This window comes from Rhinolophus ferrumequinum, chromosome 24 (genome assembly GCF_004115265.2).
Source record: "Rhinolophus ferrumequinum isolate MPI-CBG mRhiFer1 chromosome 24, mRhiFer1_v1.p, whole genome shotgun sequence".
Taxonomy (NCBI): Eukaryota; Metazoa; Chordata; class Mammalia; order Chiroptera; family Rhinolophidae; genus Rhinolophus; species Rhinolophus ferrumequinum.
Window position 1 is genome coordinate 9,559,216 of NC_046307.1, and position 15,814 is coordinate 9,575,029.

Here is a 15,814-nt window from a genome sequence, read left to right on the forward strand (position 1 = left end):
AGAATAGGAAACATCACCGGGGGGCGGGGAGGGGCCGCGGGTTTCCACAGCGAAATCAATGCAGCGCGAGACTTTCTCAGCTCAATAACTTATTAGCAATTTTTAATTACTGGAATGTAATTAGTTCGTCCCAAGTACAGCAGTTCTGTGAAGCACACCACACGTGCTGACTGATAACATTCTTGCACGTTTGCAGGGTGCTCACATCAAGACATTTTCTGTCATAAAACCTGGAGAAAATACCCAAAGAACACACATGTTTGTTTTAAGTCCTGTTTCTTGATCCTGGAAACAGATACTACAAATGGGATGACTGAGCTCCGAGGCCTGCTTTGCTGTGGGGGGGGTGGGGGGGCTGCTGGTGAGCTTTCAGTTCTCCCAGCTGTTTGCATAGATGTCCCGGGAACCCATGGGCGAGGCTGCAAGACAGGAGCCAGTCCATGAAGATTCCCACTGGTGCTTGAGGTTTTGGGGCTGTCTCTGGCTAAGCAGCCCCCACGTGGTGGCCCAGGGAGTGGGGGTGCTGGGGACCTCTCAATTCCATGAGGTACGGCCTGGCATCCTTATTATACTGGTCTCCAGGTCCCACACAACTCTGGCCCCCAGTGGACATTCAATAATGTCTATGAAGCTGGGTGGCTTGGTGAAAAATGACCGGACCTTCTTCTGTGGAGCTCACAATGAAGGCCAGAAAGGGTGCTGGGCGCAGAGAGTTTCCTTTGTAAGGGCTGAGGGAGGAGTAGGGTCCCCTGGGCAGAACATGACTGGGCCAGGAGTGGAAGCGCAATGGGAAGAAATTGAAAACAGGAAACAGGGTTTGGAGAGAAAGTGGAGGCCAGTGCCAAGAAGCCAGACCAGGTGGAAGGAGGGCTGGTCCAGGAAGCTCTGCTGGTTTGTCCCCAGGCTCTTCGGCAGCCTCTGGGCGAGCCTGAGTTTCCTACTTTTTCCTTCGAGGGGAGAGAGTGGCCTGGTGTTCTGATGTCGGGAGGCTCGGTGAGTTTGGGATGATTGCAGCAGCTTTCCTGGAGAAGCCCCCAGCTGGGCTTCTTGCTGACCCGGAGAGTAGGGAGGCCCCACCCAGCTCAGCACCCATGAAGACTTTCCCACTGACTATGGCCTGAACCCTCCCTCCACCAGGAATCTCCTGGGGAAAAGGATAAAGCCATTGCATCTGCTGTGAACAGGTCTTGCTGGACAAGCAGCCCCAAAGCTGTGGGTGTTTATGAAGAGCGGGCTGCACTGGCAGAGCTCAGAGTGTGCGCTGGGCCTTAAGGTACCTGTCTGGGAAACGGGAAAGTTGGACCAGATTATTTTACACGCAGTCGGCTTGAGTTCATGCTGCCTCCTTGGCACCTAGGCCTTTCTCAGTTCACCCGCTCGTCGGCATTTCCTTCCAGCTGTACCCAACCCTTTATGGTCTGCCTTCTAACCACCTGCTCTTCCCCGGATCTGCAGCACTTCCTGCGTGTCCCTCAGATGCCCTCGCTTACCCTTTGGGGATGCACCTCGAGTGTCTCTTCTGCATCCCCTTCCCTGGATACCCCCCTTCTCATCCTCCGGCAGACAATCCCTCCTTCGGGCTCAGCTGACAGCTCCTGACAGCCTGTCACGTATCCCAGAAACCTCCTCTAGATCTGGAATCAGGAGCTCTTGGTTCTCCTCCTGCTTCTCTATTAACTTGCGGGGTGAACTTGGATTACGTTACATCACTTATCAAAAAGCAAGGCAGACTGAGAAGGTGACTTAAGATTTGATCACTTGGAGGTCAAATTCTAGTCATTTGTTAAATAAATATGGAGGCCTCGTTCACTGGAGCCCCCCACCCCAACGTCTTAGCCCGTATACAGCATTGTCACGTGTGGGCATGGGTCTAATAGCCTCTTGCATCTGCCCCTTCAGGGAATGTGCCCTGATGTTTGCAATGACGTCACCATCTAGCTGAGTGCTATTGATACCACTTAGAGAACAGTGCTCAGCACAAGCTCACAACGCCCTATGAGGTAAGCCCGAGTATCGTTCCCATTTTACAGATGAGGTCAATGAGGTTACACAGAGCTTACGTGTCTCATCCAAGGAGGTGTGGCATGGTGCCCTTGAGCCTGTGCCCCACTGCCCCCTTAGCCTGGGCCTCCCCAGGATGCTCCCTCAGGCCATAGCACCTCCCTGTTGGAGGAACCCAGTCCCCTGTGATGCCTGCCACCATCAGGGCCTGTGCCAGGAACTCACACACCTTGGCTGAGGTGGGCGCGCTGACACAGCTGGAGATGTGAGTAGCTTTCCCTAGCAGGGCAGAAAAGACTTCCAGAAGTGTCGGAATGCCCTGGAGGTGTGGGGCTTAAAGTAACAACAACAAAGAAACAATAAGAAGAAAAGAAAAAAGAAATCTCTTTGGCAGCAAGATCTATCTGCTTTGCTAACTTACAAGAAAAGGTTGGGTTTTTATTCCTGTGTTTAGTAACACTTAAGAAAACACTTAGTGAACCTATCGTATAGTTAATTTTTTCTGGTCTGATTTCATGAGCCTGAGAACTCCCCTCTGAAGTAGCAAAGTGCACCAACAAAGAGCATGCAGGACGAGAAAGCTCAGGTCCGTTTAGAACTGATCCCGTATCAGGCTCCTTTCTTCCATCATTTCACGGTTTGTTTGGAAAACTGCCCAACTATGACATTATATCATCTGGGATAATACAACCCTGGTGTGGCGAGTGATTGCTGAAAGGCAATTTGTCTTCTCGAACAGCACAGGAGATAAAGCAGGAACTCAAAACCGAGTCAGAAAAATAATTTTTAAAATGCCAACTGGTACACAAATAGGAACCCATGTCACAAGATACCTTAACACACAAGCTCTGTAAGAAGAGAAAGTTACAGAAAATGCCACCCACTATCTTCGTATTCTCTGGAGATATTTGGTGCTGAGGACAATTGTGACTGTAATTTTGCCACAAGAAGAAAGGCTACAACATCCCACATCCCTCTCACCCCTGATTTTCGGCGAGAGACCCTGCTTGGGATTTCAGGAGAGCTGGTGTGAAGGCAGCCAACGCAAGCTGAAGCAATGCTTTTGAGTTAGTTTTGATTTTCTCCCATGCTAATGATCCCTAAATGATGTTATATTTCATTCGGAGCGCTCACAAGGAATCCCATTGCCATGGCAACTGGAATGTGATACCAGAAGTTCTCTTGTAAATGGGGCCGAGAATGCTGCCTCTCCTCCCTTGCAGAGTGGTGAGGCCATGTGTCCCCGCAGGTTGTGCTCAGAACTGTCCCCCTGCTCAGCACACTCCGGCCTCATAGGATGGTCCTAATAAGTGACTTCTGGGGGTAGGAAAGGTAAAACCCCAGAGAATGAAGTCATAACTTCTCTTTGTCAGGTCTGGTAGGACTAGAGAATGGAACATGGATGATTTTATTATTTTTATTTGCGTGGAAAGAGAGGTGTTTTTAAGTTTCTTGTATCAATAAGTCCCTGGAAATGTGGGACAAAAGACAAATGATCATCAAGGAACTCAAGATGGCATTAGATACTTTACTGCCATCTTGGGAGTGAGGAGTGCGAAAGTGGTCCTTTACACACTTTCTTCCAACCCTGGTCACCCCCAAACCCAGCCCCTCTGTCAATCCATTTCCTCTGGCTCTGGGCTCCGTGTTGGAGCCACGGTTCTGATGAAGGTGGAGACAGGTCACCCAAAGGCCCCTCTGTAGGGCCGGCCTGCCTCCCTTGCCCTCAAGCCCCAGGCATCCCCCTGGGGGAAGGCTACAGGAGGAAAGGCAGGTGGCTCTCCTACTGGCCAGAGACTGGAGCTGTCCCTGAGCATGACGCCGTGAAGGCTTCTCCGTGGGGCCCAGATCCACAGGGCCAGGAAACGGGAGCCCTGGCTCTCAGCAGCGTCTCCAGGACAGCATCAGGCCTGTCGCTCAGTGCCTTCCGCACCTACTTTCCATCTACCATGAAACCATCTGGGACCAGAAATGTCACTCGAGACTGCTGGGCAGAGCCCCTGTCCCAGCCTCTGGGTTCCTTCACAGTTTATGCATCTTGCTGCTCTGGGCCTGAGGCCACGTGGATTAGATTCATGATGGCGACGGGTGTCATTAATACCAACATGTGCAATGCACCTGGCACATGCTCAGTGGTTTCTGTCAGCTCATCATGTAGGTCTCGCCACAGAGCAGGTCGGTGCTGCCAAAAGCCCCATTCTAAGGAAAAGGCCCAGAAAAGTGTAATCACGCACCCAAAGCCACAAAGCTGGGAAGTGGCAGAGCCGGGCTGCAACCTCTGGGAGCCTTACAAGTACCGCTGTCCCCTGAAAAAGGAGCTTCAGGACAGTGGCCCTGCCACACCATGTGGGTGTGGGTTCACAAAATCGGTGAAAACCTCAAAGAATCAGAAGGATTTGGTGGACAAACTCAATCAGCATGAAGCAGAACCCGACTCTGCTTGCCCCCACCCCATCCTCTCTCCGGCTCTGCCCCATCCCTCACAGGGTTGTGTGGTGGCGGTTTTTCCCTCGCATCGAATGAGAAATGCTGTTTGAATAACCGATGGTGAGGGAGGCTGGGTACACCGCGACGCAGAAATAAAAACCTTCAGAAAGATGCGATTTGGGGGATATTGGAAACTGGAGAACGGAACATCAGTCTGTAAAACTCAACGCAGCCAATAAAGCTGGAGCCACCGGTCAGGTATTTCAGTGCTCACGGCTGCTGAGGAATCGGGAGACATGCGGCCGGGCAGTGCTTGCGGACTGGGGACATTTATCCCGGGCTCATCTTGGTCTCATTTCTATAACGTGTCTCATGATTTCTGAAGCACCTCAGCACTGGCATCCTAAGCACAGCCATGAAAGCGTCCAAGACTGTTCTCGTCAGAGGGTCAACTTGACTCTGCGGGGCCCCGAGTGCTCCAGGGCTCCCCGTTGCCACGGCTCATGGGTGAGGGTGGGGAGGCAGCCCTTTATGGGACTGCAGGTGGCACGGGCAGAGGCGGCAGGAGGCCACCAGACCTGTGCGCCACCGCTGAGAACACTCCCTGTCACATCATCCTGGCCTCGGGGCCCCGCGGCTCTGCCGTCTCAGAAGCCAGTGTTGCAGGCACTGGTGGGGCTCCATCCCGAGCCATCTCTTCCGCTCCCTGTACCACCAGCCGCGGGCTCTGCCACCTCCAGTGTCCCACATGCTGCTTCTGCCTTCTCACATTCCCCTGCCTATTCACGTGGGACTATGTGGTTTCAGGATCACAGATGTTTCTATAGGCTGTGGCTTGTACCGTTCATCAGGGCCACGTCAACACAGGAATCTACAGTCTAACTCGCTCGTCGTGAAGCATCTGTGAGCCATGAGCATTTACCTGGTGCAAGGACTGGACCAGGTGTGGACGATGCGTCAGCAGGAAGAGCACAGGCCCCGCCCCAGATGCTCTAACCCTCTGGTGGGAGCTGCCACTGCTCTTCCTCTGACCTGACGCCAGCACAGAGCACGGACCCCTCGGCCCAACTCCACAGACACCGTCTGATGGCTATGCAGGACCTTCCTGTCTCGCTCATTGGCCAGGCCAGACGTGGAAAGCTATTCCATCAGCAGCCACTCCAGATCAGAGTTTGAATGTCTGCCATGCTGGGAACCACTGTGCTGGTGTCCGTCTGGCCACATTGTGTGCAGTGTGGCCCCTGCCCGAGGGGGACCCAGAGGTCCTGTCACCACCTTGCCGGAGCCCACCCTACGTGAGTCCTGGGCACCTCCTTGTGGTCTGGTTCCTGCTGGGCACAAGTTCTGCAGTAGCCAGGGCTTCCCTGGGCCTCCCTGGGCTCTGCTCTCTGAGGGCAGGGAGCCTCTGGGGTTGACACAACAGAACCTGAGTCACCAAAATGCCACGTTGTGAAGGTCCAGCCTTCCTCTTTCTCTACTTCCTTTACATGTTCAACCTAGAAACTCAGTACATCCAGGTCATTTGTCAAAAGGGCATTACAAGAACCGTCACAAAAGCCAAAAACATAGGGACACGGAGCCATCTTCCTACCTTTAAGGAAACAGTCCTTGCTGTGGACGACGACAATCTTCCTCTCCAGTAGGCACGCGGCACGGTGGAGCTCGCAGTGGTTTTCATAAAGCCTCCCGTCGGAGCCGCACACGGGCATGTAGCTGGGCCTGCAGGCCTCCAGGCACCGGCACTCGGGTTCCCCCGTCTCCCTGCTGAGAATGCACCTGCTCCCGCGGCTACACAGCTTCTTTCCGCAGGACGCCGGCAGCCCATCGTGGCCGGAAAGCCCTGTCAAACACACAGACACAGAGGGTCAGCTGCGGGCACTCGGGTGGGGTCTCGGGCTTCCTTTGTGGCTCTTTCAGGTCATGGTGAGAGAGGCTCCATTGCCTGTGGGGCCGAGGCCTGGGGGCTCTGGGTGCCTGATGGAGGTGGCCGCAGGTGCCAAGAGCTCCGGTTTTACGGCTGACTCACACCAAACATCTCAGACATCTGGGAGGCAGGAGAGGTGGGAGGGGGGCACACGGAGGTGGCAAAGCGCCAATGGACCCTGCTGACCGAGAGCGGGAGGGCTTTCCCAGTGGCATACAGGGCTTGAGTCAAGGCTCCCATGACTGGCATGCTTTAGGGAGACCTGAGGTAAGGAAGAGCTTCATGCAGGGGACGGGGTGGGGGTCCTCCCCTTCTAAGGAGGAAGTGTGGAGTAAGGGGAGAGTCGTATTTTAAGTGTCCAGGATAGGGGAGGGGGCAGCCAAGGGGGGGAGGCCAGAATACGGTTCTCCGGGACACACGTGGTCAGTGGTGGCCCCAGCAGCCTTTCTCCACTGCCCAGTCCTTTCCAGCACAACGCTGCAGCCATGGGCAAAAAGGCTGAGACCCTGGAAATGGCAACCGCCATGTTGTTTTGGGTCTCCTACCTGCCCCACATTGCTGGGTGTCACCTGCACCCAACACAGGCCCTTAATGATCTCAGGCAGTGGTGCCCAGAGCTTGTACAGCAAAGTGGACAGAAAGGCTGGCAGAGTGGCTTATGATGGAAAGCTAGCTTACATGAAAGGCAAACAAGCATCTATCAGCAACGTTATGTTCCATCACAGGATCCCAGACAACTGACTGATGGCCACGTGGCATCAATGACGACAGACAGGAAGTTAAGAATTATAAAGGGATATCAAAATACAAATAATTAAAACATGAATGCAGATTTTATGGCCACAGAAGTCTTTGCTTTTAAAGTTTTAATTAAATCTTCGAAAGACTCAGCAAAACAGAATGGCCCTAGCAGTCAAGTCAAGACTGAACTTTCAGCCCTAGCTCCTACCAACCCCATGGGATTAACATGTCCAAGGAAAAAACAACAACAACAACAACAACTTCCTCTTCTTGTTTTTGTTTGTCCGCTTTTCCTCATTACGGATTTGAAAGGAAACAAATCAGTTATTGGTGATTAACTGCTTGATTCAATAACTCATTTAAATTCCTCCAGCCTTGGCAAGCGAAGAAATATTGACTTTTTCGTGAATCATAATAAACTAGAAGGTCAAAATATCTCTGAGCACAGTAAGAGTGCAGCTCCTCAGCGAGCACACGAATCCCCTTTATCCACTCTGCTAATTGTTCGCGTGTCACCGTGAAGGTGCCGTGGCCTTCACTGTGCCCTAGTGCACGTCTTCCCGTCAAGGTTGACAGGCGGAGGGGAGATGAAGGCACCCGGAGGAGGGAGGCTCTGGGCTGGAGGCCTCCCTCCCCCCCCGCCCCGCCCCCATGGTGTTCACAGCCGCTTTGCCACAAGCGTGTTTGATTAGCTTGATTCTCCTGGCTGCTTGGAAAATGGGTTACCCTGGAAAGCACTAGTGGCTACTAGAAGAAACTAACACAGCTCTAAAGATATCAGCCTTTGTTTCTTTCCCAACACAGTGTTAGGACACAAAGCATTGCCACTGCATCACCGTTGTGGTAAACTTCTGCATGGGATGGGAAGGGCACCCACTGATCAGCCCCTTTTGAATAAACAGCCAGAATTTCTGAGCCTCCGGTTTCCTTTGCGTGGGCTGTGCTGCCCACCCAGACTGCATCTTAGCCCCCACCCCCAAATCATCAGCTCCAACTCACCCCGGGTTCCACTTCCTGCCATCTCACATCTGCGTGCCCCCTCTCTGAATCCCCCTGCCCTAAAGTGTCTGTCCCACTCTGGGGCCCCAGCAGACCCCACAGATATAGGGCTTTTGTCCTCAAGTGGCCCCCGTACGCTTAAGTTTTAGGAAACACAACAGTTTTCAAAGCAGATCTCCTTAACTCTGATTTGGCCACCGCTCAAACCCCCGGCTAGAGGCTGGGATGGGGAGGGTGGTGAGGGCCTGGCATTTATGACCTTGTGAGGGGTGCGTCTCCCCTTGTGTCCTCTAAGGGGGGCAGGAGGGAAGCTGGAAGGACGGCAGCATGAAGGGGAGACACATGTCCATGCAGGTGGGCCTTCTGGGGTCAAGGGGACTAGAATCTGGAGTGGCAGAGCAGGAAGGGGCTTCGGAGACCAGCTAAGCCAGTCTAGGCAGCCAAAGGAAAGCCAGCTCACCATGGACGGGGGAGAGAAGCCCGTCTATCCCACCCTTTCTTCTCTGATTGCACTGAACACCCCTGGAGAGCAGCGTTACACACGGTGCCACCAATACCCACGTTTGGTTAGCCTGCAGGTGTGACTGAGGCCTCCTCCATGGGCTGTGCTCTGAACGATCCGTGTTAAGAAAACGTGCCACCCTGTGCTCGTGGCAGTTGTCAAGAACACTCAGGTTTTCTCTGACGGGGACATCAGCGGTCGGCAAACAAATGAATCCTAATTATTTGCAGTTAAGACAAAAGTAGCTTCAAAGCCTGGCACCTGCCCCTCCCCCATCTGTGGACAGCAGCCCCATGACAAACTGAGAACCCCCTGCACAGGGCGGGCCTGGGACCCCGTCCCGGCCACAGAGACGTCGGCAAGCCGTGGCTTGGTCGTTAAACAAGCCCCTGGTCGCCACTTCCTCCTTGTTAGGAAAACAGGATGAATTCCCCACTCCCACCAGGATGATGATAAAACCGTAATGGAAAAGGTAACCAAGTGAGACCGCCAGCAACTGCCTCCACTGTTTATGAGGGTGACCATGATGCATGGAAGAGATTTAATGTGCCTGATTCACAGTCATAAAGCAAGTCGTTTACCCACGTTAGACACTGATCACCATACGAAATAAGCTGCTTTTCCCCACTAATTCAATTTACCGAACACGGTCAGAAATGGGAATTGTTACAGGAAAGCGATGGTGGCGGGAGACACAAGTCCATTTGTACAGTCGGTGCTAAAGACTCCCTCTGTGATTCAGGTAGGGCTCCTCGACTTGAGCGTCACAGACCAGGGATTGCCAACTCAGTGCGCAGGTGGAGCCGGTGGAGGTTCACCAGGGTCCAAGTCAAAACCGGAGCTCCCAGGAGAGGGACCAGACAGAGAGAGTGGGTGCTCTTCCTCCACCCAGAGCAGGAAACCTCGGTCACCGCTGAACACACCAGAGTACAGACAATTCGCATATTTTGCTTCCAAACTGACTCAGTTTCTGTAACTGGTTCTTTGGCGCAGAACAAACCAACCTCTCAGGGATCGTGCCCTGAATGGCACAGGAGAGGAAACCCCTTAGCTTTCCGCTTTGGGTTGCTAAGGGCCTGCAACCCAACGTGTTTGCCCGGTGCAGCATTTCTGTCTGAGAACTTGTCCTTGGCTTGACTGCTGAGGAGAGCCCCTCCCCTTACACGGCCTTGGGAGGTCACCACTCCAGGTACCAGTCAGCAGACCTGCATCGGTTTCCTCCTGCAGGCCCTCGAACCCTCAGCAAAGGACTGCGGCTGAAATCCCTACTGCCTCGCCCCACCCCGCCATAAGCCACAGTCAGGTGACTGCTTGGCTCTAAGGTGGCTGCACCCTCTGCGGGGGGGGGCCCAAAGCAGGTCAAGATCAGTGGGACGTGTATGCATGCAGAAGGCACGTGTAGTGCCAAGACCCAGCTGCCCTGCACGCTGACGGCTTCACGGCTTCCTGCCTCGAACCCCAGCCTGGCACAGCAGCACTCTGCCGCTTCTGCAGACAGAGGTCCTTGTACAGGAACCAAGTCCCGTCAACAGACAGCTCCCTGCCTGTGGATTATATGCTTTATTTTCTGTGCATCATACCAACCCACCAGGGAGCTGCAGCCTATCCTTGGGTCATGGTCATGCTTTCTGAAAGACCTAAAGCTGAGAACTTGCTTTTGGAAGAGCAGTGTGTGTACAGAGGTGTGCAGATATATGGGGTGTGCCGTCCAGGAGGTAATGGTCCCAGTACCTCCCCACCTCAAGACAAGTTATACTCTCAGACATACCCTAGGTGGTCTGGAGACAGGATGTCTGGTCAACTTTGACTCTCTCATTGCAGAGAACCCCCAAGTGCCTTGGATATGGCTGCAGAATTTGGGTTTCTGTGAGAGGCAGGCAGAGACCCAGCTCTCCAGCCAGTGTAGTTTCTACACACAGGGGTGGGTGGTAAGGATGGGGCACTTCGGGAGGACCTGCCCGCCAGCTCCCATCCACCTATTTATCCACCAAGTAGTTCTGGAGCCCCTCCTACGTACCAGACCCTATGCGAGGTGCTGGGGACACAACACAGGATAGGACACTGTCCTCGGAGCACTTACAGGGCAGTGCAGGAAGACACGGGAGAGCATGACCAGGAAAACAAATAAATGACAAACGTGGGCTGTGGTAAATGCCGGGAAGGAAATATTATAACCGGTGATGAGAGAGCCAACTCTCAGCTGGAGGCCAGGGCAGGCTTGTCGGGAGATGTGACCTGAGACCTGAAAGTGAGGCAGCAGAGCGCAGGGCAGGGGTGAGCAGAGCAGCCTGGGGCCCTGTGGCCCACATGCAGAGCAAGGGGGCTGCACAGGAAGAGGCCTGGCCTGCAAAGCCCTGCTCTGAGGCACACCTTGCCGGGCAGACCCAGTCTGCCGGGAGCCGTGACGGCAGAGGCAGTTGCCAGCTTGCCCCACTGTACCCTTGGGGTAGTGGGGTGGCTGGTTCCCTGGAAGCCTCTGTTAGCTCCCGGGAACTGAGTGCCGGAGGCGCGTCCTGTCTCTACTCCTGGCTGAAAGGCCCTGTCCTCAAGCACCCCCATAGCCCAGAAGGCCCTTGGCACCTCCCAGGCCGCTGGTGGGGAGAAGAGCAGCCCTCTAGGGCTCTCATCACTGGCCACCTTGGTAGAAAACTCCACATCCTCTGGGCGCCCTGGGGCTGGGGCTGCCCCAGCTCTGCCTCTGCCCTGTACTGTCTCATTCACACTCTAGTGTTGGGAAGAAAATCTGCAGCTCCTCCCAAGAATCCAGCCAGAGGTGGCGATGCTTAAAATAACTGCTGTTTACCGGGGCATGTGAAGGGCCAGGCACCATATATGAGCTCATCTAAGCCTCCAACAGCTCTGTGAAGTTCACACGCAGGTCTCCTCTGAGGCATGCATATATGCCCATTTTACAGATTAGGAAATATAAGTCAAGGACTGACTTGTTTGTGGTCAGACAGCAAGTGGGCTGTAGGTGGCAGAGCCTAAACCTGAATCAGTCTCACTCCACATCCCTCAGACTTGGGAACATCTGCTCAGTGGGGGACGTGGTCTCTGCCTCGGAACGCATGCCGGGAGGAGGGTCCAGATGTCCATAGCCTGAGCTTCTCCAACATCGGGATGCATTCAACATCAGCACGCCTGGCCTATGGGATCTCTGCCATGCACACACCTCAAGAACGTGCAGCTCGGAGGCCAATTAAGCAACTTCTCTGAGGGCTGGAGGTTTACAATGTGACAGGAGGAAGCTCTGCTTGCGTCTTTGAACATTACAGGCCTAAAGCCACTTCTTGTTGTGCACGGACACCTGGCCAGTGACCTCCCTCCCTCCCTGATGATGTCTCTCCGCTTCAGTGACTCCCTGGCTCCCTCCCCTGCCTTTTTCCCTGAAATTGTTCAGAACCTGATATCCTCTCGGTGACCACAGAGCAGAGCCCAAGCCGAGGCAATTGTGTGCTTCATGAAAGCAGAATTTTGAAAGCAGAATTCTGAAAGTCTAAACCAAATTCTCCAGGTCCCAAAGCTTAACAGAAACATGGTTCCCCATCACTGGAAGGTGCTGTCACTTGTCACGTGTAGTGCTCACAGATCCTACACCGAGGTCTGACACGCTGGCTTCCAAACAAACCACGGAGTCAGAAATGCCTGGGACGTGGAGAGGGAAGGAAGACCTTTCACCTGTCGGTAAGGCTCTCACTCCTGCCTAAGGAGTTTGTATCTAACCAACTCTGCATCGAACCAAAGCACAGATGAGGGTCCTGCATATTGTCCAGTGTCCCTGCGCAGGGCTTTCAGAGGGGGTTATTTCCAGTCAAGGATGAACACAAGTGCGAAAGTGTTCAAAAACTTCAAACCATGACTCTCGTGAGAATATAAAGCATGAGTTAGGATTGATGTGGCTCATTAGTGAGGGCCCCGCAGGAGTGTGAAGCTGCTCCCGAGCAGAAGTGGAGGAGGTAGAAGGTGGATGAGACGTTTGGTGAGGAACAATGCAGGTCGATGACCTGCAGGCAAGAGCACCATAGCCTTTGGGTTATTTTTCCACCAGAAAGAAAGAGTTTGCATCTTTAATGGAAACAAATCTACAAGCTAAGCGTAACTGCTTAGTCTGGGCCTTTCATCAGTAGTAAACAGTGTGTTGAACATAGACGCGACCCCCTGGCTTGGATCCTTGGGGGGCTCTGGTCACTGATGCCCCAGTGTGACACTGGGAGGACTTGCTACCCTCCCTCTACCCTATTGCCAAGTTTTGGATAATTTTCCCAATATCACAAAGTGCTGACAGTGACAGATGTCATCTGAGCAGGCTGCCAAGGGCAGTCCTTCTTTCCCCCTCCCTGGGCCATCTCCTTCCTTGGGAGCCCCCAGCTTCACTAAAAGACCCCAGACGGGAGGAAATGAGGCCCCAAACTGCCGAGCTCAGCTTTGCTGAGACAGAGGAGAGCTCCCATATGGGAAAGGGGCCTGTGTGCGAGCTGATGACAGCACTGCTTCCCCGCCTGCTTCTCCACTGCGGGTGCCGCGTCAGAACTCATCTCCGGGTCAGAACTCATCAGGTAAGCGCGGCTGGATTTCCAGTAACACACATGAAACCTCAGGACTGACCCAGCCCTGTGCTCCTGGCCCTTGTTAGCTTTGTGACCCGGGCAAGTCCCCACCCATTCCCCCCTCTAATTTAAAAATAAGAATAGCAATGGTTTGCTGCTTACAGGGTTGTTTTGAGGATTAAAGGAGATCATTCATGTCAAAAGCTGAGCACATAGTAAGTGCTCAATTCAGACATTCCGAGTTAGTGCTGGGTTGAATAAACAGGACGCAAAGATAAGCCATTCGGTTTTAGGGATGCAAGTGTGGGCTGCTCAGTTGTCAGGAGGGCGGCCTTAAGGAGAAGACAAGCAAATTATATTTTGAAAGTAGTGAGTGGTTTGAGGAGGCAGACTCAAAATAGCACACTACCCAATAGCTCAAGGAAAGGCTTCCCTCGCCTCTTCCTCTACATCGGGGATTGGCTTGAGCCAGGTTGACTCTGCCCGGCTTCCAAGTTGAGGGCGTCTGAAATCACACATTCTCAAGGAAAAGGGACCGGAGCTGACGCGCAGCCCAAACTCTGCAGGCTGCCCTCGACACCTCGGGGTGCTGTCGGGTAGTCCCGGGGCTGTTTCAAAGGCAGCCCGCAGGTGGACACCTCAGGCCCACTGACCGTGGTCAGGCCCTGGGGTTTCTCTTCCTTCGGGGAGCCCTCTGCACTGTTATGCCACCCCCCCCCCACATTGTCTGACAGTGCAGCTGCCTGACTCATTACTTCTAGAGCTTTCTCCCCGAGGCTTCCCACAGGCACACTTCTCTTAAACTAGGCTCCCAGGCTGATGGCCTGGAGGTTTTTCCCTGCTTGCCAGCACTCCGCACTTGTCACCGCCAAGTGGGGATCCCCGGCTCCCCCGGCTCCTCAGACAGAACAGCAGGCCCCGGGGCACAGCCTGCAGCTTCACAGTCACTCAGAGCTTCAGGGCCGCAGGGGTTTCAGAACCAGGACCAGGTTCTACCTCTTAGGTTCAGCGCTCGGCAAAGGGCCTGGCCCACAGCGGGCTGTGGAAGGTGCCAAGTGAAAGAGTGAATCTGATAAGACACTGCAGAGACCCAAGATGTCAGGCTGGAGGTCGGAGTAATCAGAAATCTGTGGTTTTAAAGACAGACACAAGGACACGCTGAGCAGTAGAAAGAGTAGAGATTGTGGGAAGCACCGGGGTGGGAAACTAGAGACCTGGATTCCACCAAAGCAAGTCTCATAGGTGAGCCTCAGTTTCCTTGTATAGAGATTTCTTGAGATCGAAAAATAACCTCACGCCTGTGAATTTAGGGTGTATATAAAAGCCTGTGTTCTAGCTTGCACAGCTTCCGGCTATAATAAAACGACAATAATCTCTTCTGTTCCTTTTTACCTCTATTTGCCCTATCAAGTTATCTCAGCTGGCTTCTGAAGGGTTATTTCAGAGACCTTCTTGGGAAGAACAGCTGCATAAAAATGTGAAGCACATTAGGATTTTTGCCTTTGGGAGAGTGAATTTTACAAAAGGTTTTGTTTTAAAGCACTTCCTCCAAATACATTGCGATCCCCAAGTTCCTGTTCTTTGCCTAAAGCCTCTTCAGTTTGCATCTGTCTTATTCTTTGTCCCCAGAGCCCTCATTTTTCCTCTTTGTACCAAGCTCCCTTGTCACTCTCTCTAGCTCCTTGGGGTTCCCTGTGTCTTGGAGCTGAGGGGGCCAGATGTTGTGTTCTCTATGGGTCTTCACTCTTTCGCTGATACCTCATTACGTGGGTTCTTCTCTGCTTCCCCACCAACTAATGATTCAAGGTCGCGATGACACCTCAGGATGCCTCCAGTTATTTCAAAGGTTATCGCGGAGACACTCAGCATGAGGCACTGTGGTGTCCCCCCTACTTTATACTCTAGACTTATGAGCAGCAAGGGGGTGCTGCATTCTTCCAGGGCCCCTCACCTGCTGTACCAGTGCTACCTCTAGGCCAGGGGTGTCCACACAGCGGCCCGCGGGCCGACTGCGGCCCATGATCCATTGTTAATTGGCCCGCAGCAAATTCCAAAAATATATTTAGTTTACTTAAATAAACCAGGTGAGGCAATACATACTTCACCTCGAGTGAGTGGCCCGGCTGTTTGTGTATTTTACCGCATATGGCCATTGGTGAAAAAACGTTGAAAAAAGTTTGGACAGCCCTGCTCTAGGTCATCACCTTGCCTGGTAGATCACGTGTCATAGATGTGTTTCACAACCAGAGAGAAAAACAGGCTCTTCTCTTTGATTACTCTTTAAAGAAAAGAAAGGAACTCAATTACAATATCTAATATCAGCACAGAGAAATTTATTATTTTCTAATCAGAAGGGTATCAATTTCTTTTCTCAAAGATCTACCCTTTTCTCTCAGTGAGATTAGCAGCCATAAATATATGTACTGGAAAACATCAAAACAAAGTTTTGTCACAGTATCAAATAGATACTTTCATTTCTTCTCTTCTATTCTCAGGTCCCGCCCTCTGGCTCGCCTGAGTCAAGAAGCTGCTGAGGCCTCTGGCAGGTGGGCCTAAGGCTCAGGGGAAGCTGGGTTTCTTGGCTAAATGGATGGGCTGGGTGTGTTCTACCTACCCCCCAAGACCAGGAGAGCACATGCTGGCCAGAGAGTAGGAGGCTTTCTCCAAGTGTTT

At 53.0% G+C, this 15,814-nt stretch overlaps 1 protein-coding gene across 2 annotated transcripts in view; it reads right to left on the reverse strand.

Annotated features, from left to right (window-relative positions):
• Nucleotides 1-15,814, reverse strand: part of FSTL4 (follistatin like 4) — a 361,979-nt gene that overhangs the window by 182,825 nt on the left and 163,340 nt on the right. For both annotated transcript variants that reach the window (XM_033096743.1, XM_033096744.1), the window contains exon 4: nucleotides 6,020-6,268. In XM_033096743.1, the coding sequence (XP_032952634.1) occupies nucleotides 6,020-6,268 (249 nt within the window). The remainder of the gene's footprint in view (nucleotides 1-6,019; nucleotides 6,269-15,814) is intronic.